Raw genomic sequence first — 21,993 nt, 5'->3', positions numbered from 1 at the left:
GCTTCGCCGAGCTCCGCTCTATAACCTCAAATACTCAAAAGAAAATTTGGGGATGTGTTATCGATTGTTATCGACGTACTAAAAATGGGACCTAAATATGGCATTCCTTTTAAGAATAACCGCATCCCAACCAACAAACTCATATCGGATTTCGAATCAAAGATTTCCTGCATTCCTTCCAATTCTCGTAATACGGCCCGGCAAGATTTCACCAACACAATAAAAAAGTTCATTAACACTCCTGCTCCCCTTAACGCCGATAAGAATGTCCTTCATAAAATCAAAGAAACCAAGATCTTCCAAAACAACAATCAGGACTTGCTTTTCTTGAAGGCGGATAAGGGAAACAAGACTGTTGTGATGAACAAACTAATGTACGAGGCTAAAATGTTGCAACAACTATCTAACAATAATTCTTATAAAGTTGTTAGATACGATCTCACCTCTACTTTGCAACAAGAAGTAAAAAAACTAACAACTGATTGGGTCAATAGCAAATTCATCTCTAATCAACTGAGACGTCAAATTGCAAAAACGGATTACCTACCACCTAGAGCTTACGGACTACCGAAAATCCACAAACCTGATACACCGGTACGAATTATTGTGTCCTTCACTGATAGTCCGACGATTAATCTGGCTCGTTTCCTCAGTAAATGTATAGGTAACAACATCATACCTCCCTTGTCACGGATAAGAGATAGTTTTGCGTTGGTGAATGCTATTAGTGACCTTCGTCTTCCAGCTGATTATATTTTAGTTTCACTGGATGTTATATCCTTATTCACTAATGTACCACAAGATCTTGCAATTAACGCTGTCAAACAGCGCTGGCATCAGCTGGTGGACAAAATTCCGGTCCCACTTAACGAACTCTTAAAAGCATTGCAAATATGTTTTAAGGCTGCCATATTTAAATTTAACCACAACATATATGCTCAAACGTATGGTTTACCGATGGGCTCACCGCTCTCTCCAATTTTGTCTGACTTGGTTTTGGATGACCTTGAACAACACTGTCTTAATAAACTAGACTTCAAGCCTTCATTCTTTTTCAGATACGTAGACGACATAATTACAGCTGTCCCTTCGCATAAAGTCGCAGAAATGCTTTCAGTTTTCAACAGTTTCCATCCGAGACTACAATTTACATCTGAATTAGAGTCTAATCACCAAATTAGCTTTTTAGATTTCCTGATTATCAATGATAATCAGCTCATTAAAACTGATTGGTTCCACAAGGCTACTTGGTCACAAAGGTATTTAAATTACCATTCTCACCATCCCAGATCATACAAAATTGGAACGATTAATTGCTTAGTTGACAGAGCGATCCGACTCTCAAGTATGGAATTTCACAATAAAAATTTGTCCTTGATTCAGCAGGTATTATGTAAGAACGACTATCCACCTCGCCTGCTCAACAAACATATAAAGTTTAAATATGATTCCATCTTGTCACCTACCAGCCCTAACAACAATGTCGATACAACTACTACACAAACCATTCAAAAAAGCTATATTTCCATCCCATATGTTGCGGGTTTGTTTGAGTCACTCAACAGAACATTCTCCAAGTACAAAATTCAATTTGTGGGCAAATGTGCACATGATATATCCTCGATGTTTGATTCGGGTAAAGACCCCTTACCCCTGGGCAATCGCTCGGGTGTAGTTTACAAAATACCTTGCAATCATTGCAACAAAGCTTACATAGGCCAAACTAGTAGACAACTACACACCAGGATATCCGAACATAAACGCAATATCCATGAACACGAGGATAATTATACTGCATTGACGAGACATGCCATCGATTTCGACCACTCTTGTAATTATTCTCAAGCTAGCATTATTGATGTTAAACCTTTGTATTATAATAGGCTACTGTTAGAAATGTGCAATATCGTAGCACATCCTAATTCTGTCAACCGTAAACAAGACATAGAACATTTAAGTAATATTTACACCTCTGTGATACGACCATTGTAAATTGTCCATTACCGACTGAGCTTGCTCTCGATTTTACCTCCTTAACAAAAAATTGTTTTCCGTTTAACCCGTTGACTCTGCGTTCTCTGAGAACTATCGAGATCGACCTCCTCCCACTACACACTAGACGTTCAACTTGTGCTCATGTGCTCTGACTCAACCATAACGGCTGTGCATTTTATTTCATTTTATCAAACCAACAATAATTATGAATTCGTGGGAGTTACGTGTCGCGAACGTAGTGTGTTTCGGTTTTTGTCTTTATTACCTGTTTTGTTCTATTTATTCATCAATTACCAACACGCATTTATGTAAATGGAAGTGTCATCTCATATGAGGTAATTCCTCTTTTATACTTGCTTCAACACCTTTGCATATTATTTACACCAATATGTCTTATTTTGTCAAACCTATCTGTACATTATTTTATTTTATTTTGTTCGTGACAGATATTTGAATAAAATTGTTCTGAGGAGGGCCCCCACCAGGGCCGAAACGTTAACACGATAAAAAGTGTTTTGAGTTGTGACCTTCATATCCAAGAATAACTTTAATCAACGAACTTTCGGATCCTTGATCGAGTAGAGCGCGAGCGATGATTCTTTCTCCAGTCTCCGGATTCGAGGCGATCAATTGCACTGTGGCGAGAAGAACTGGAGAGCGCTTGATCATTGTAGGCTGAGCTGAGTGGTTGCTCACCTGAGAGGCGCTATTCGAGATTTGTGCGTTCTGCACTGCAGGTTGCGCTACTGCAGCCTGTCCTTGAGATGTGCCGCTGTTAGCAGCTGTCGAGATTGAGGAAGAGTTTTGATGCAGCAAGGAATGATGTCGACCGTTGCACCCGCGACACGTTTTGTTGGATCGACAGTCCTTCTGTTGATGTGGACCAAGACAATTGAAGCAAAGCTTTTTCGCAGAAACCACTTCCCTTCTTTGATACAGAGATTTGTCGCGAAAGGTCGAACAGAACGCGATGTAGTGGTTGCCTTTGCAACAAGCACACGACTGTTCCTTTGATTGCGCTGTATGTGACCTTGTCGTCTGAAGATTTGACCTTCCTTGCGATGAGTGCGGTTTCGACGTCGCGATTTGATTATGAGCATGAGCTTGCTCCACGGCTTCGAGGGTGTGGATGCGACCGATGAGAAACGCCTTGAGCTCCGCAAACGTGGGGGGCTCGAGTTTCTCGCTAACACTTTTCTCCCACTCTTCGAGAGATGCTGGGTCGAGCTTGCGAACCGTCATGTGCACGATGATGTGATCCCCTAATTTCTCGGGACTATCGAGAAGTTCGAGCGCGCCAAGAGCTTCGCAAGTGTTGCTGTGCAAGCTCTTCAGTTCTGATCACAACTTTTTCGTGACACGAGGAATCGCGAAAAGTGTCGCGAGATGAGAATCCGTCAAAAGTCTCTTGTTTTCGTACCGTGAGACGAGAGTTTCCCAGGCTCGAGGGAAGTTTTCTGCGGTGAGAGAAATGTTTTTGACAAGTTGTAACGGTTCATCGGTCACACTGGTTTTGAGGTAGTGCAGCTTTTCCACTTCTGAAAGTTGCGAATTTTCGCGAACCATCGACGAGAAGAGGTCGTGAAACGGCTTCCATTCTGAGTAGCTGCCCGCGAAAGTGGGCAGTTCGATACGCGGTAACCGTTTTGATGATCCTCCTGCTGGTGCGTCTTGAGGAGCTGCAGCGGCTTGCACGGTTGCTGCAGGCGCAGGCTTTAGCGATTCGAGAAGATCAAGCATCACTCCTTCGCCACTCAAGAAGTGCTCTTCACACAGCCCGTACTAATCTTTCGCGAAGTACGAAAGCTTTTTGATCGCGTCGAGTTGATCACCTTTTGCTGCGAACTTGATCTCGCTGATCTTTTCGTGATTCTCTTGGAACTTATTCCAACTTGAATTTAAAGCATTAAGCCGCGACTTCACCTGCCCGTAAGTGATTTTTGCCTCGCCGAGCTTGCGCAGGTTGTCGACGGCACGAGAGATGCGCCAAATGTAGTCGTTTTGACGTTCGATATGTTCTTCGATCGACATGTTGATGTACGAGAGGATTTAGACTCACGCGACGAACTGAGTTTTCACGAACGAGACACAAACACACTGATAGTAGCGCGACGCGATTCACACTTCGAGAGATCGGTGTTGTTGACGCTCAGATCTTAGTCACGGTCACTACAGAGGACACCGCACGTTTGAATTTAACGGACGCGACTGATTTTTGTTGATGGTTTTCACCGATAACGAGATTGTTCACTTTGATAACGTGAACTTTCGCAACTTGATGCACGTGCGATAGTTCCGTTTCACTCACTAGCTAATTCGTTTTCCCGTAAGTCGCAACGATTCGTAGATCCGATTCGATTCGCGACTGATCCGGCTCGAAGGACCAAAAAATGTTTAGAGAGAAGGCAAAAAGATATGGATCATCGACGTGGGATCCGCGAATTAGTGATGAGAACGAGTGTGAATGAAACGAAAGTGTTGTTGAGATGGAGAGAGATAATGATTACCGATAAACGAGACTTTTATTGGTTTCGATGTGGCGATACAGACCGTATCGCAAGAGAACGTTACAGAGAGTGAAGATTTTACAGAGCGAGAGAACACATAGATTATACACATACATGATTTCGAGATAGTAGACAATACATGAGATACAGCTGATGGGTTTTGAGTCGCGACACGGGCAAGCGGCGAGATTTGACGCAGAGACGGCAAGTAAACATTGCACGCGAGTGTGCGTACATGTGCGAGGACGATTTTGAGTATCGCGAGACACACATTTAACGATTCGATACCTTGCCGAAACAGGTATAAAATATAGAGACACATACGTTTCTACAAAAAAAATTCATTTATTCAAAAGTTACATGTCCGATTCGTTTATCCAACTGTTGTGTGTATTGTCAAAACCTAACCATTCAACTTATATTTTTCTTCCACGCTTCTTGAGCACCTTCTCCACCAGATAGATATCCGGATGCTTAACCTTGAGGAGCTCTTGTTCGTAGAAACCACCAGCGATGGGTTGATCTCGGTAGTCTTCGAGCTTGTACGTCACAGGATGAGTATTTTCCACTCGACTTATCGTGAATATTTCAGTCGTCCAATTGGGAGTGTAACCTTTCTCGAAGACATTTTTGAATTTGCTGATTCGAACTTTGTCGCCAGATTTGAATTTTGCCGATATAGTAGGTATCGCTCGAAGCCCTCCGTACGCCTGACGCAATAACAGCCTCTCGTTTGCAACGGTGACATACGACGGTTTCATTCTTATGGTTCGGTGTTTGGTGTTGTTGTAAGCCGAAACCAAATCAGATAAGATATCGAGCCACTTGTGGCTTCCTTGCATGCTGAACCGTGTCCACATTTTACTTTTCAGCGTGCGATTGAAACGTTCACAGATCGAAGCCTTCAAATTACTGTACGTGGAGTAAAGTTTGATTCCGTAGCGTGTCATAAGCGATTCGAATTTCGAGTTGTAAAATTCCGTTCCTCTGTCAACGTGTAAATTTTTCGGTACCCGTCCTCGGACAAGCACAGATTCCATTGCCTTCGTAACATCATCTCCAGACTTGCTCTTTATCGGTATAGCCCACGCATACTTTGAAAAGATATCAATGCTGTGAGCATATACTTGTAGCCTTTGTTTTGTCCAGCGTACGACGTCATATCTACAAGATCCGCCTGCCAGGTCTCGTCGATGCCGCGCACGTCTACGCGTCGACGCGGGTAATTCCGGCGTGCAGGTTTATGCAGTTCTGTCACCAGTGCTTGCTTTTTCTCGTTCATATTCCAACGCTATTAATCTGGTGTCCAATTTGGAAATGATTTCCGCGTTTCGAATCGACAAGTCTCTGCCTGTTTCAAAGTCTGTGTAGAAGTTATCCAAGGCTTTCTCCGTGGTGATCTCCAAAGCTTTGATCATTTGATTGAGGTTGTCGATTTGTTTTTGCAGCACGCTGAATTTTCGTCATAAGGTTTTTAAAGTTACAGCATTGTACGGCTCTTCGGGATCTGCGACGTTGCACAGTCTCTTGTTCTGTATATCGTAATGCCCATCCGCTGTTATTTGAAACCCGACACCCGGAGGACCGCGAGTGCTCACAGCTGTGTTTTTATTCAGCTGACGTCCAAACACGTCGACGCTCATCTCGTAAATGATTGCAGAGTCGACGAGAATTGACTTATAAATGATTCCGGCTTCCCGCAATTCTTCCAGAATCGACATAATTTCATTGTTGTGACTTGTATTCCCAGCCGCTTGAGATACCAGGAGTAAACGAAGACGTTCCACCAGCTCGTTAGCGTCGTCCCAGAAAATATAATCTGTTTTAACTTCTTGTCGAGTAACCCAAGCCTGAGGTAGCAGAACACCTTTGCCCGTACGCTTCGACATCTGTGACGATGGTGATACGTCTTTGCCTGACGTAGAAATATTCAGCAGCTCAGCAATTAAACGTTTCAATTTGGCGCTCTGAGCGTTTCGGATAGGTTCGGTGGCGCTATAGTACTTTCTGTGAGCATTTGTTGCGAGAAGGATATTTCTGTAATTCTCCCTGTCGTTGCGGGTAACGTGAGCGCTGTTGGGCATCTTTTTAAACAGCAGCTCCAGCAGTCCTTGAGTTTTCGGATAGAGCGTGCCGCCTATGCGATCGGAATCGCGCTCGAAGCTTATCGGTGAGTCACCAACCATCAGCCCGGCAGTAGAAAGACTCCGTACCCCGTACACGGTATCCAACTCGTGCTGTCTTTGTTCATCGTTGAGCATCTCAAGATATTCATCCTCTGATCTCACCGACGATTCCGTGACGGTTTGATCCTCTTCCTCTGCAGTTGCAAAAGAATCTTCCATTTCGTTCTTCGGCTCATCCTTCGTTTCAGTTTTGAGTTCTTCCTTCACCTCTTCCTTGACAAGTTTCGTGCCTCGAGAAACATTGACTAATTTCTGCAGCGGGGTTACCACAGGTTTGAAGACATCCTTCATTGTTTCCTGCAGCGACTCTTTTCCCGTCTTGAGGATTCTGTGCTTACGACGAATCGCATTATTCGCTTGAGCGATACGATGCAAGACTTCTTTTTCCTTACGAATTTGCTGCATGTTGACACAACTAGTTCTGGAAAGCTACTGTTCCGTTGTCTTTGAAGATCGTGTATTTTATTCTTTTGTCATGTTTATGAAATTGTCAAATCCCCTCCTATACCGACAATTACCGAGCTCTCTATCCTTGTCGATCACTACGAACCCATATTTGTCACCGTTCCAGCATGTCGCACACAAGTCTTTAAACTCTACGTACGACATATCGGTATTTACATGATCGTTGTACACATGTCTCAGTTTCACGTCGTCTAGTTTGAATAAGACCAGCAAGTTGGTGTTGTCGCGCACGAGATGCTTAGGGATTCGAGCGTACGTCTGACGAAGATAGAAACAGTCTACGTCGTGATGTCTACCCATACAAAAGTACGCGTGTATGTTATCCTGCTTCTCGCACGCTACGTCATCGAATATCATGATCGAGTTAGGTTGCGTCTCGTTCGGTGCAATGACGTGCTCATGCTCGTTAAAGGGGTAATACTCAACACCGTCGACATTTTCGAGCACTTGACTCAGAAACTTGTATTTCGGTTGATTGAGAGATTTTGAGTAAACGTACAGGTTTTCGAACCTCAAACCATTTGAAAGCGTTATGAGCGTGAATGAAGCGTTGGTTCTGCCACAGTTAGATGGTCCGCAGAATACCGCACGTACACTACTCGGCAACAATTCGCCATGATGCTTCTCTGTTTTGTACTCTGCTGCGTAAATTGGTCAAAATTCGTCACGGGCAGCTTGGTCGATTGTGTCTCGAACCTCATCTCGAACGTGACTGCCTGGATTTTCTGTGAATGCATCGGTGAAAACAACTTTCTCTCAGTCGCACAGCGGACATGATTGTGCACACACGTGATCGTAAGCGATCGTCAAAAAGCGACCAAGTGGAAAAGGTTTGGTAAATAGCATTATCAACAAACTCTCGATCGAGTTGCATGTCCCGGTTACCAATACTGCGGTCCTGGTACGAACTTGACAAAAAGACTTGCGAGAGGCGATTTCGGTATCAATCCTCTCGATGCAGCGTGTAAGAAACACGATATAGCGTATTCGAAAAATCGTGAGAACCTTCAAGCTAGAAGCGTTGCGGATAAAATATTAGCCGAAAAAGCCTAGAAACGGGTTCTTGCAAAGGACGCAAATTTGGGTGAGAGGGCAGCCGCTTGGGCTGTAGCTAACACGATGAAGGTGAAAACAAAGTTAGGCATGGGGTGTCGAAAACCAAAGAACGTGTCCTTGAACAAAATCATACAAGCGGCAAAACAGTCTATGATTCGGAGCTACGACGGGAAAACGAGCAATAATTCTACACACCTAAGGTGCTCGAGAAGCTGTAAAAAAAGGTGATAAACATAATGTCCGATCACCACGCGTTCTACCGATACCCTCAAAAGTTGGCGGATTTCTACCTTTTCTCATACCTATTTTTGCCGGTCTCAGCGATACGGGTGCGTTAGCGGGAGGTGCTGCGGGTATAGCAAAGGCTGTAAACGATGCGAGCGCGGCTAAACGAGAATTGGAGGAAAGCATACGGCATAACAAAACGATGAAAGCGATCGCCTTAGGTAAAGGTCTCCATCTCAAACCTTATAAAAAGGGTTTCGGTCTTCATCTTTCAAAAAACTAAATGTCAAGCTACCACGCCGAGCGTTGACCAACTGGGATTTGCTGAAGTATGCAAAAATCATGAAAATTCCGTACTTCCGAGGTGTCTTTATGCGCAACGAAATGCCCAAAACCGGGCCGCGTAAAAACGAAACAGCTGTAGTCAATCTCGACGATTAAGATGGTCCTGGGACACACTGGGTTGCGTATAAGAAACGCGGCAGCGATGTAGTTTACTTCGACAGTTTCGGTCATCTTTAACCGCCGTTAGACCTCGTGAAATATCTCGGTATCTTGGTAGCGTTAAGTACAACGACGAAAGGTATCAAGATTACGGTACATTCGATTGCGGACACTTGTGTCTGAAATTTCTAAGCGATGAGCTGTATAAACATGGCACGTAATTTAATAACGTCAGTCGAGCGCTCGCAGTCATGGATGATTCGTTTACATTAACGATATCGGGAACGTCGTCGATTCTCGAAGCGCAATATTTTCCTCGGATCGAACTTGCTCTGAACAAAAATTATGTTCTCGGTCTCGTTGAACTGTTGACCTTCAATTCCATTTCTAACGTCGATGTCGGTCACAATAAAATATACGTAGCCAATAAGGTAGTCACTATATCCACTGGCAGCTACGAAATTGAGGATATTGAAAAGTATGTTCAAGACGCGTTAAAAAATACCAACATTGAAATCAGCATAAAGCCTAACAATAATTCGTTCCGCAGCGAAATCTAATGTAACCATATCGTAAATTTGGAACCTGAGGATTCTATTGGTCAGCTTCTCGGATTTACACCGCGCGTATTGGCAGCTAACCAAACTCACCATTCGGATATGCCTGTTACTATTCTCAAGGTCAACGCGTTACGAGTCGAGTGTAGCATTACAACGGGCGCCTACGTCAATGGACATAAAGTGCATACTATTCACGAATTTTTCCCTATCGTTCCACCGGGATATAAGATCGTGGAAGTACCGTCGCACGTCATTTACCTTCCGATCACCGTCAAGACCATAGATCACGTACAGCTTCGGTTAGTCGATTAAGACGGAGATCTGGTTCATTTTCGCGGAGAAGTTATAACTTTGAGACTGCACATCAAGGGTATGTTCCGATATACACTGCGACCACTGTACAGTGTAACGTGAATTTAGTATACTGGGAAATCGTTCCTTTATAGTCAGTTACAGCGGGTTGCCACTCAATGCTAGGGTATGGGGACCTTATTTGATCATTCCGAAAACTTTTAATACCAACTCAAACGACGTTAGAAATAAAATCCTCAAGTATTTGTAAATACTTTAAATTTTATACTAGATTTGGTGACAACCCTGTTTTCTAGTAGCGCACTCTACTGATAAATAAATCAAACAAATCAGACTGCTCACAGTTGAAGTAAAATTAGGTAGCGAGGTAATCGCAAAGTTTGTTGTAGCTGGTTGTAGCTAAGCACATGCGACTGCAGACTATGACCGGAACGGGTGTAGGTTCGGTTCCCAGCTGGAATATTTTTTTTTTTTTTTTTTTTCAATTACAGATACAATTGATAAATATTTTTTAATAGTGATAATAAAAACAATAAGTACTGATGAAACAATTTAAATTAAAATGTACAAATAAAATTCATGTTCATGGCTTACAAATAATGTTTTTTTTTTTTATTGAATAATAATATAAATGTCAGACAACATAATAAATATTAGACAACATAGTAAATACATCTTTAAAAAGTAAAACTATGACATATTTTAAATAAATGCTAGTGTCATTATTATTACATTATTTGGCTACACCTCGTAATTGTGCTGTTTTTGCAGCACTAGCAGAGCGTACTTCAGCAGATTTTAATTCGCTATTACGCCTCTGACATTCAACTTGAATCAGTACAGTCGCCAAACGATTAAGAAAATAATCTTTGGTCGATTTCCTATGTCCTTCCTCAACACATAGAATATGACATTTTAAATCAAAATGTAAATCTAACAATATCACAAGATCCTTATAAATATTTAAATGATGTAATTTATTTGACTATTAAAGAGATCAATCGCATACTTAATAAACTCAGTTATTTCATGAGAAAATTCTATTTTACTCAATGGCCCATCCGAATTCTTACTATATGAAAAAGCATCACAGTTACCGCATGTAAATTTTTTACGTAAATTTTTTAACAAAACTTTTTCGACGGTTTCAGCATGAAGTCCTTGGTTATTAGATGTGCTAAAGGTAGAAAGTAAATAGTCAACATCTAATTCTCCTTCTTCAATATGAAATATTGTAGATGCTTCATCTGTTTCTCCGATGACAAAATCAGAAGTATTAATGAGAGCAAAGATATTACTTTTATTATTAGCTTCTTCGGGTATTGGATTATCAACGTCTTCAAAAAAAAAGTCTTCAGCTAATAAACTTTGATGATTAATCGAATGTTGAGAATCAGAATAGATTTGATTATTTGTAGGTTGAATACTAACACTTCCTAATGCCAACATTTTTTCATTATCACTGGAATTGATTTGACTAGTTCCAGGTATACGACTGTTATTATGAAAAGTTAACATATTGCTATTTTCATAAGAATTGTTCATATTCACGTCAGTAATCAAATCAGTTAACGTAATCAAATTTTCTGATATGCTGAACTCACTATTTTGATTATCCAATTCCAAATTGGCATATCTCGCAATAAGTAGCGACTTGAAAACATTCTCAAAATGAGCACAGCATAAATTGTCATTATTACCCTGCATGTGTCTTATTAGTCCGAAAAAATTTTCTAGTGAATCTTGAGTTGTATTTCGAAGATTAAATTCCGTTAAGCCGCCTTCGGATAACAAATAGGACCTTAATCCAATCAAAGCAGTTAGAATATCAGTCAATGCTTGAGGTGTGGGCGTCCGTATTCTTCTATCGTTTGGATTTTTAACCTTTTTCCAACTACCGTACTGAAATTTCAAAGTTCGAAACATATTTGATAGTTCCACCCACTTCTTGTTATGCCCAGAGTCTTTAGTCACATGACGCCGACTACTTTCACGTTTAGGATCTGTTTTTTTCAAATTACTACCGTTCATGTGATCGAACGCATCATCCAATAATTGTAAAACCTCGGCAGTTTCTGCAGCAGTTGGGTACTTTTCGGGGTATTTTTTAGCGAATTCTGCCATTGCCTTACCTAAGCTAGAACTAAAGATCTGGCTTGCATAGCGCACTTTCATTTTATTCTTTGAAGATGGGAAGACATGTTCTTCAATTATGCTGATAACTTCATTATTATCTTGAGCATGACAAAATAGAGCAATGATATCGCGCCAGTATGCCTTTTTCCCATTCAGTTTGTAACGGTTTTTTTTTTTTGAGGTTCAACCGATACGTTTTGATTTTATGTTATATTAGAAATCTAGATATATTCAATAAACAAAATACATTAAATCAGGAGGAAACAATGTAGAGCACAGATTTATTGAGTTTTGGTATAACCTTTTAAAAGAACAGGCAATCATAGAAAATCTCATTCACTCTTTCATTCACACGTTAAAATTACTCAATGCGATTACCGACGTTTTGTATATAATTATTCTGGTAAAATTTTTGTACCATATTAACGAAAGACTGGCTCTCTTTTCCTTTATGGTTCAAATTTAAAAATGATTCTAGTGAAAGAATGAATCTACTAACAAAGGACTCTAAATTATGGTGAGATTACAATAAAGTTAACAGACGAAGATATAAAATACTGACTTAAGAAGGCTATTACAGATTTGTGGCACAATCCACCTACAAATCAGTAATGAAAAGATGACTTAGCTCGGAATATCTCTGATGAAGAGAGGTGGCCTAACGGCTCCGTAGATGATCATGGATGTTGAAGTTCTTTGATATTCCTTTTATAGAATCGGTCTTCACCGATTATACTGCGTGGTCGTTCGTCGATCAGATATTTGGATTTGTTCCTTAGGCTCACAGGCTCCGAAAGATTGGGATTGCGTTGGGTTACACTTCTTGTATGAATCGTCGTCTCAAATTTTTTTTTTTTTTTTTTTTTTTTGGGTGGTTTTGTTTTCCCAAATGTTAACGAAATTATAAGAATGTGAATATGACAGGACTAGACTTTATATCGACCGTTCGCTTCGACCCCGGCTCGCACAGAGAGAGAGTTACACTTATTTCACCGGATAGGTGATCTTGACCGACGTGACACCTAGAGTTAAGCGTTTGCCCTTTATTTTGAAACGTTGTATGTGCTTAAGGCGCGTACATACGAATTACTTTATATTCTATGTGACTCGCATGTAATATCGTTACATCACCCCCCCCATTTTCGAGATTGTTGTGAGAACGAAAATATCGAAAATTACTCGTTATCCTATATTTGCAGTAAAATCTAAAAACCTCTCTTTAAATTACTTCTTACTTATCAATCATTCAATCCATTCATCCTTCATCATTCATCATTAAAATTATCATTTTAAAATCTAATCACATTTTCTTTTAGCAAACATTTTGTTTAACTGGACTTACATCTAAAAAATTCTATAATCTATGCATGTTGGACTTATTAGAACATTTGAAGGATTCATGACGAGTTTTTCGTGAATTTTCATTACAAAAAATTATCTGTTATTTAGCACTTGGATTTGTGGGCTGATAATATTTGCGTAAACTCACACGATTGAAAGTTCCCAAGTTTTTGTTTTTATTTTTTGTATCTATTAAATTATATGCATTTTCATTAACTTTTTTGTTTATTTTGTACGGACCTTTAAACAAATGGAAGAATTTGTGTGTTAATTTATCGATAGCGGAGGATGGATATGGTACACGTAGTAAAACTAGATCTCCTTCATTTAAAATTACAGTTGAAATTGATTTTTGATTCCGGCTTCTATATTCAAAATTTTTCTTCAAGTTTTCTTTGGCTAACAATATTTTAATATCGTGACTATTTTCAATTCTGTCTGGAAATTTTACAATTTTTGTTAATTCATCATGCGCTGTTTTATTAAAATGAAGTTCGTATGGAATAAAACCGGTGCTATGGTGTGTTGTTAAATTTAATAATTTTTCGATTTCTTTGACATATTTTGCCCATCTAGTATGCTTATCATTGCAGAAGGTACGGAAAAATCTCCCCAGTTCTCTCATCACTCGTTCAGTAGGATTGGATTGTGGGTGTCTAATTGATGAATAGCAAACTTCTACTCCTTGTTTTTCTAATTCGACTTTCCATCTAGCAGCTGTGAATTGAGTTCCATTGTCGGATAGCAATCTTTTTGGTTTTCCTACGTTTTTAAAGTACTCGTTGATTATTTTATTTAATGCTATTGTTGTAGTAGCTCGTTTTATGGGGTATAACGTAACTAGTTTTGAAAATGCATCTATTGCAACTAACAAATATTGGACTCCCCCAATAGATCTCGGCAGAGGGCCATAGAAGTCAATTGTAGTCAATTCGTTCGGGTGATCAGCTGTTACCTGCTTGTACTTTCCTTGCATGCTGTAGGATAATGCCTTTGTTCTTTGACATGTGTCACATGCTTGAATACGTTTTTTGATACCTTCTCTCATTTTTCGCCAGTAATAATATCTGTTAATATATTGGTATGTTTTATATACACCCATATGACCTATTTTTTCATGTACAGAAATTACGAGTAAATCTACTATACTTTGTGGGATTACTACTCGCCAATTTTGATCGAATTTACTTTTATAAAACAACAAGTCTTCATGTACTTTGTAACAACCATCAGATGAATCTGTATTGCATTTATTTATGATATTTTTCAATTCCTCATCTTTTATTTGCAATTGTTTTAAATTTTTCAGGTTTCTTATCAACGTTGGATTCATTTTAATAGTTTGAGATGCGATTTTGTTTAGTTCGAGTTCTACATTATCTACTAGCAGTTGGTTTATTTTTGCTATTAGTAACTTGTTACGTTCGTTTGTACTTTGTTTCCCGTTGATATTTCGGCTGAAAAAATCTGCCACCACATTATCTTTTCCTTTGCAATGCTTGACTGTGAATGTGTACTGTTGTAAGATTACAACCCATCGTGATAATCGTGGACTTAAAAACGGTGCTGTATTTATAAAAGTTAATGCTTTATGATCTGTTATTATTTCAAATGGACTTCCAATTAACCAAATTCTAAATTTATCTAATGCATACATTATTGCCAGTAATTCCTTTTCCGTAGTTGTGTAATTTAATTCTGCTTTCGACAAACATTTACTTATAAGTGAAATAATTTTATGGTTATCTTCCTCATCAATTTGGTACAAAATCGCACTTATTCCAAGATCGCTTGCGTCTGTTTGTACTCTACATATGACGCCAGGTAAATAGTGATTAAGGGTTACACAGTTTATAAAACTTTCCTTTATCTCTTTAAATGCTTTCGTATGTTTCTCTGTCCATCTAAACGGTGTATTGTCTGTTAATAAATCTCTCAAGGGCGTGACATAGTTCGAATATTTTATGCTAAACTGCCGGTAAAAGTTACACGCTCCTAAAAATCGTTGTAAAATCAATTTACTTGTTGGTACTGGAAATTCTCTAATCACCTTGATTTTGTCTGGGTTGGGACTAACTCCCTCAGGTGTTATAACGTATCCGAGAAATGCGATTGACTTCTTACAAAAAAGTGACTTATTTAGACGAAGTGTAAAATTGTGTTTCATTAAACGATCAAATATTAGGCTTAGGTGTTTCATATGAGAATCAAAATCAGTTGAGGTTATTAAAAGATCATCTATATAACAAGTCAGAAAGGAGGTAAATTCATTACCTAATGCCATATTTAGGGCACGTATGAATTCACTTCCTGCCGTCTTGAGACCAAATGGAATTCTGCAAAAGTGGTATAAAGTGCCACCGTGTAAAAAAGCTGTATATTGACGTGAATTTCTCTCTAGCGGGATTTGCCAATATCCATGTGTTAGATCAGTAGATGTCATGTATTTTACACCATGATATTTTCTTAATAATTCATTTATTGGTGGTGGACATTCGTTATCAGACTCAATTATGTCATTTATATATCTGGCATCTAAACATAACCTCACTCCATTCTCCCTCTTTTGTACTATTCGCAATGGATTGCAGTATTGACTATTTGATCTTTCTATAATTCCTGCTTGAAGCATTTTCTTTATCTCTGCATCTACTGCTTCTCTAAGTTTAAATGGTACCGGGTATGATTTTTTAACGATTGGCTTGTCTTTTAGTAATTTGATAGAGTGTTCATAAATGTTTGTACATCCGGCTTTCTCTGAAAATAGTTTTTCATATTTAATTAGCAATTTTTCCAGCTCAACTTTTTGCTCTTCACTTGTACCCATAAGATTATTCGCGATCGACCGGACAGATTCGAAAAAGTTTTGATCATTTGTTTGAGATCTTGTTACTTGAATTTGTTCTATTAAAATTGATTCGATATTTTCATCCAATTTATCTTTAAAAAAATTGTGATCTTCCGATTCTACTGTTTTCTGGCAAACTAAATTCTTTTTGTAAAAATTATGGTCTTGTGATTCTATTGTTTCTGCGTTATTTTGTTCATGTTCGTTTACATTTTGAAATACAGATTCATTACATTTTATATTATTTTTTACACATATCAAATTTAGATTTTCTAATTCATTATTTCTCGGATTATCTCTTTGATCTACCGATGCAATTTTATCAAATTCATTTATTGCTACACATATATTTTCCTTATCTACTAAAATATTTTTATCAATTTCATCATTTTCTACAAAGATATATTTTAAATTTATTTCTGTTTCTTCATCAATTTTATTCTCTTCTACACAATCAGATTCATTGTCAATTTGCATCACATTTTCATGTGTTTCTGACATTTTATCATCATTATCACATTCAGGATCTTTAGTTGTGATATTTTCAAAAACTGTTTTTATATCTTCATCATCATTTTTATTTTCTTCATTATTATTCTCTTTCTTTGAATTCTTTTTAAATATTTCTTTACCTATTTTTTCATGTTCTTTTTCTGAATCTTCAGTTCTTAAAATTTTGATATATATTTTCGCGTTTTGTGCAAATGAGCTCAACCTTTCCGCAGGTTCCCGGTCGTATGAGAAAAGTGGTGGAGCTATTACTTTACCTTTAATACTAATTGTTTTCTGACCGTAATCTAAAACTACTTTATTAATATCAAGCCAATCGTTACCAAAAATCACACTACTAGACAGATGCGGTATAATTAAAAAAGCTGTTGTGATTTTCTGCGATCCCATATGAACATCAACCAAAATTTGTCGCTTAACCGCTGTGGGCTTTTTCCCAATTGCTGGTAAAACTACTACATTTGTAACTGGTAGTTCATTTAAACTATGATTACCTTTGAGAGATTTATATACTTTTTCAGACATACATGTTACTTGGCTTCCTGAATCAAATAAAGCTACCATTCGATAATTTAACACATTTATTACTACATTTGGACCCTTCGATAAGTTTTGTTTTACTCTTTCAATTTTTTCTTCAGCATTACCAATTTCGTGCATTAAGTCCTCAACTAAATTTGCATAATCCCAACTCGATGTCGGACTTATACACATCGAGCTGTTTATTAGTTTAAATTTCTATTTGGACTGGTTTGTAAATTATTGGTGTTAGTTTGCATTTGAGTTTGTAATGACTGTATCTGATTATTGGTTCCTGAGAAATAAGGTGGTGGATAATTGACGTTTGGTAAATTCATTTGGTTGCTTGTTGATGTTTGAACTTGCGGTTGATATTGCCATGGTGATAAGTTTGTACCAAATTGAGGATTTTGATAAAAGTTGTTTGCAGCATTTGGATAATTTTGTTGCCTACTTGTATTATTTATCTGTTGCTGTTGTTTATGTTGAATTTGCATGTTGTTTACATTATTCACTTGATTGTTGTTACTTTGATTTTGATATTTGTGTTTATTATTGTTTCTTTCTTCATAATTTACATCTAATTGCGATAAAGCTTGTTCTATTATTTTTGTATCCGCCATATTCACAGTTGCTAGAGTATCACGAATTTTATATGGTAATTGTTGGATAATGGTATAGTTTATTTCGAACTGGTCTAGTTTCGGTAATAGGTATTTTGCTTCCTTAAGCTGTTTAAAAAAATATGTTTGAAGTGAACCATCCTGTTGATTATACCTTCTTGAACTCCACCTTGTTTTGACTTTAACTTGGATTGGAATGGAATAAAATTTATTTTTAAAGGCTTCTTTAAAATCATTATACGTGTTGATAGTTTCTTTACTCGCTTCCCACCATATTTTTGCTCTACCTGATAATTTACTTTCGACTATCGACAATTTACACTCTTCCTTCACACATTTTAACCTGAAATAATTTTCCAAATTTTCCAAATATTCAATAGGATTTATAACTTCTTCATCTGTAAACTCGGGAGCTTTGGCATCAATGTGACTTCGTTGCAAACTTACTATTAACTCACTCACCGATATTTGATCGTTATTGGTAACTGGTTGTTGAACTGGATTCTGTATCTGTTGAAGAGCCTGTCTTTGTTGTTCGTTCTGGAGCTTCAACAATGCGACTTCGTTTGCCAGCTGTGCGTTAGTTGCTTGTTGTGCCTGTAGCTGTTCAATCGCATTTCGTAAACCCGCGAAACTCGCCATTTCCTCCTTCAAACGCTCCAGTTCTCCCTCCATCTCGCTTGTATTATTTCGTATTTGACTATTGCCTGCTTTTGATATGTCAGGTTCTGACCTCCTTGGTTTATTTGTGATCCTTGACCTAGTTTTAACAGGTGTTCTTTTAATCGTTGGTGCCATGTACTTTTGAAATTCTTATATTTCTATTTATCGCGTAATATATGTTTCTTACAATTACTACCTAAGGTCAATCATACAAACATTCAACGACGAAGTTTCAAATTTAATCCTATGTTTACTTTCTTTATGTCTAAACTTTATGTTCGGGCGCCATTTTGTAACGGTTTTTTTTTTTTGAGGTTCAACCGATACGTTTTGATTTTATGTTATATTAGAAATCTAGATATATTCAATAAACAAAATACATTAAATCAGGAGGAAACAATGTAGAGCACAGATTTATTGAGTTTTGGTATAACCTTTTAAAAGAACAGGCAATCATAGAAAATCTCATTCACTCTTTCATTCACACGTTAAAATTACTCAATGCGATTACCGACGTTTTGTATATAATTATTCTGGTAAAATTTTTGTACCATATTAACGAAAGACTGGCTCTCTTTTCCTTTATGGTTCAAATTTAAAAATGATTCTAGTGAAAGAATGAATCTACTAACAAAGGACTCTAAATTATGGTGAGATTACAATAAAGTTAACAGACGAAGATATAAAATACTGACTTAAGAAGGCTATTACAGATTTGTGGCACAATCCACCTACAAATCAGTAATGAAAAGATGACTTAGCTCGGAATATCTCTGATGAAGAGAGGTGGCCTAACGGCTCCGTAGATGATCATGGATGTTGAAGTTCTTTGATATTCCTTTTATAGAATCGGTCTTCACCGATTATACTGCGTGGTCGTTCGTCGATCAGATATTTGGATTTGTTCCTTAGGCTCACAGGCTCCGAAAGATTGGGATTGCGTTGGGTTACACTTCTTGTATGAATCGTCGTCTCAAATTTTTTTTTTTTTTTTTTTTTTTTGGGTGGTTTTGTTTTCCCAAATGTTAACGAAATTATAAGAATGTGAATATGACAGGACTAGACTTTATATCGACCGTTCGCTTCGACCCCGGCTCGCACAGAGAGAGAGTTACACTTATTTCACCGGATAGGTGATCTTGACCGACGTGACACCTAGAGTTAAGCGTTTGCCCTTTATTTTGAAACGTTGTATGTGCTTAAGGCGCGTACATACGAATTACTTTATATTCTATGTGACTCGCATGTAATATCGTTACAAGTTCGATAACGTTTCCGTCGTACATCCATTTATTTTTTTCTTCAGTTTGGCTCCGCAACCAACCACCCCAGTCACCCATGAAACAATTTCTTGTAGTTTTGATTAAATGAGCGATATCACAAAGAATAAAAATTTCTTGATCATATCCTAAGATTTTAAAGAATACACCTTCTCTTCCACCTTTCGTTTCGTTGCGGAGAGCATCTATAGCAGACTTGTTAGCTTTCCCTTGATCAGTCACAACTCCAACGACATGAAGACCAGCATCTACGATATCTCTAATAGTTTGTACAATAATTTTTTTCAAATCTTTTGAGTTAAATCCAGCCTTAGAAAAATAATAGCAGATTGGTTGAGCAAAAGAAAAGTTGATACCAGTTATCATGCCAACTAATACAGAACCAGCGATATCTGAAGTTCTATTGCCCGATCCGTCAGTAGCAAAACCAGTAACTGATGCCGAGCCGGGCGTAAACATAAGTCTTTTTTTTAGTTTCGTTTCGTCCAAAACAAACAAGACGTTCTTATCTTCAGGCTTCAAATTTTTACGCCTAATAGCCTTTGTAACATGATCATTTGTTCCAGGTGCAATTGGTACTTTCTCAAGTAATCTATTCAAGGTTCGCTTCGAAGGTAGTGAGCCAACTGAACTCCGCAAATGCTTGTAACCAAAATTACCATGTTTTGCCAACGAAAGTGCAAATATTTTTTGATCCATCGAATAACGATTACCTTGTGGCTTACTGTGGTTATTATTTTGTTTCATTTGTAACATATGTCTCAATGCTGGAGACTTTGTATTGTTTACTACAGAAGATGCGGCACTATTGCTGCTGCACTGCAAACGGTTGATAACTTCCTGTTGTTGAATAATAATTTTCTCCAGCTTACTAACACTTCTTTTTTCTTTCTGAATCTCTCTTAACAATACTTCCTTTTTGGGACTTATTGTTTCTCCTTTCAGACCGACTTGATTCATAATAAGTTTTTTTGTATTACGCTCCACAGCACCTACGTATAAAAGATTATTAAAAAAAGAAAATGATATATATATATATATATATTAATAATTTAAACAATAATTAAAGTAACTTAAAATGAAAGTGAGTTAGTTTATAGCATTTTATTGTTATATAATTAGGACGTTAATAAGTCATTGTATATGTTGTAACGTGGCAGTTCGGTTAGGCCTGCCCGTTACAAGAGACTCCCTGAACCCTGGGCGAGATCCCGGAATCAGGGGCTAGAAAATCGAGTCGCGGAATAATCTTAGAGAGCGCCAGAACTGGAGTCACGCACCCGAGCTTCGACAGGGACGAAATAGAGCATTGCGACCAAGATATTTCAGGTTTTTGTTTTTTATTTTTTTTTGAGTGCACCGGCCACCCTCCAGCGACCAACTCCGACGCCGAACATCTTCCGAGGCAAGGCGAAACCACGAAGATCTCGCGGGAAGGACGCCGAGGCTGCGGAGGGGGAGGCAACGCAGATCCCTGCAGCGCGGGAATCCAAGGCGGACGCGATTCCCGCTGGCGGCCGGCGCGCCGCAGCCTCCCCGCTCACCCCGCTTAGGCCCAACCAAGGCAACCGCGAGGTACCAGCTAGCGACGAGGGAGCACCACCCCGCCCAACCGCAGGACTACGTAGAGCTGCGCGGGAGACGACATCGCGATCTAGCCTTAAGTTCTGCGCCGCGTAGAGACGACAGGTGCGCGGCAAGTTGCGCAATCCCCAAAATCGATGACCGATCGATTGTTGCGCATTCTTAGGGTGATGACGTCACGAAAAATTAGCGCGACGAGATCGGCGTTGCGACCATCCGAGATCACTCTAGTTCTGGCGAGTGAACGAGGTAGTCGTGTTGTTTTTCGAGGTAGAGTTTGCGGTAGTTTTGCGCCAGTGAAAGCTTGTTTCGTTGCGAGGACGAGGGCGATGAACCGTCACGAGGGTGTAGGCGAATTCGTGTGGTGGATGTGGAGCGGTAAGCGCTGTTAACCTTCTTGCGATCGAATTTCGAGAGTAACTGAGTAAAGGCTTATCAGATAAAGGATAGCCGTTTTGGAATTTGCGTGTCGAAAAATACTCGAAATTCGTTTGCCGATTCTTTTGCTTGGTGACCGTAGCCTGAGTTGCGCGCAAGGGAGTAGCGTTAATTTCGGGGGATCCAGGAAATCGAGTCGAGCCACGGGTTGAGCCGAGACGTTATTGTCTCGAGTTTGAGTGTGACCGAAGTCCGTTACACGGGGTCATTTCACTTCGTCCGGTACATCCTCCATTCTCGTGTAGGTCGCGAGCAGTCACGGGGAGCATTCGAATTCGCGACTGCGTCCCGCCGTCGCCGA

The 21,993-nt window shown here is 38.9% G+C and overlaps 3 protein-coding genes across 3 annotated transcripts; 1 reads left to right on the top strand and 2 right to left on the bottom strand.

The window, feature by feature from the left end:
• The first annotated feature begins 84 nt into the window (after positions 1-84).
• On the top strand, positions 85-1,992 carry LOC124293008. The gene is made up of 3 exons (XM_046731903.1): positions 85-944; positions 1,059-1,259; positions 1,884-1,992. Exons 1-3 carry the CDS (start codon positions 85-87, stop codon positions 1,990-1,992), a joined length of 1,170 nt encoding a protein of 389 aa, XP_046587859.1.
• Positions 1,993-17,993: 16,001 nt separating this feature from the next.
• Positions 17,994-18,525, bottom strand: LOC124292883. The gene is made up of 2 exons (XM_046731368.1): positions 18,190-18,525; positions 17,994-18,070 (listed from the first exon to the last, which is right to left on the bottom strand). The coding sequence occupies exons 1-2, from the start codon at positions 18,523-18,525 to the stop codon at positions 18,044-18,046; spliced, it is 363 nt and encodes a 120-aa protein (XP_046587324.1). The 3' UTR covers positions 17,994-18,043.
• Positions 18,526-19,589: 1,064 nt separating this feature from the next.
• LOC124293007 lies at positions 19,590-20,630 on the bottom strand. Its single transcript, XM_046731902.1, has one exon. It carries the CDS (start codon positions 20,628-20,630, stop codon positions 19,590-19,592), a length of 1,041 nt encoding a protein of 346 aa, XP_046587858.1.
• Positions 20,631-21,993: the final 1,363 nt, after the last annotated feature.

This window comes from Neodiprion lecontei, chromosome 2 (genome assembly GCF_021901455.1).
Source record: "Neodiprion lecontei isolate iyNeoLeco1 chromosome 2, iyNeoLeco1.1, whole genome shotgun sequence".
NCBI lineage: Eukaryota > Metazoa > Arthropoda > Insecta > Hymenoptera > Diprionidae > Neodiprion > Neodiprion lecontei.
This window is presented reverse-complemented; position numbering and strand designations above follow the sequence as displayed.

Excerpts from the sequence above, each read along its gene's own strand:
- LOC124292883 (XM_046731368.1), bottom strand. The coding sequence starts at position 18,525 with ATGGCACCAACGATTAAAAGAACACCTGTTAAAACTAGGTCAAGGATC. Across the intron at positions 18,071-18,189 it reads CCAATAACGATCAAATATCG|GTTAAAATGTGTGAAGGAAG; the intron begins GTGAGTGAGTTA and ends AAATTATTTCAG.
- LOC124293008 (XM_046731903.1), top strand. The coding sequence starts at position 85 with ATGGGACCTAAATATGGCATTCCTTTTAAGAATAACCGCATCCCAACC. Across the intron at positions 945-1,058 it reads CACAACATATATGCTCAAAC|ATACGTAGACGACATAATTA; the intron begins GTATGGTTTACC and ends ATTCTTTTTCAG. Across the intron at positions 1,260-1,883 it reads AAGGCTACTTGGTCACAAAG|GCTACTGTTAGAAATGTGCA; the intron begins GTATTTAAATTA and ends GTATTATAATAG.
- LOC124293007 (XM_046731902.1), bottom strand. The coding sequence starts at position 20,630 with ATGAATCAAGTCGGTCTGAAAGGAGAAACAATAAGTCCCAAAAAGGAA.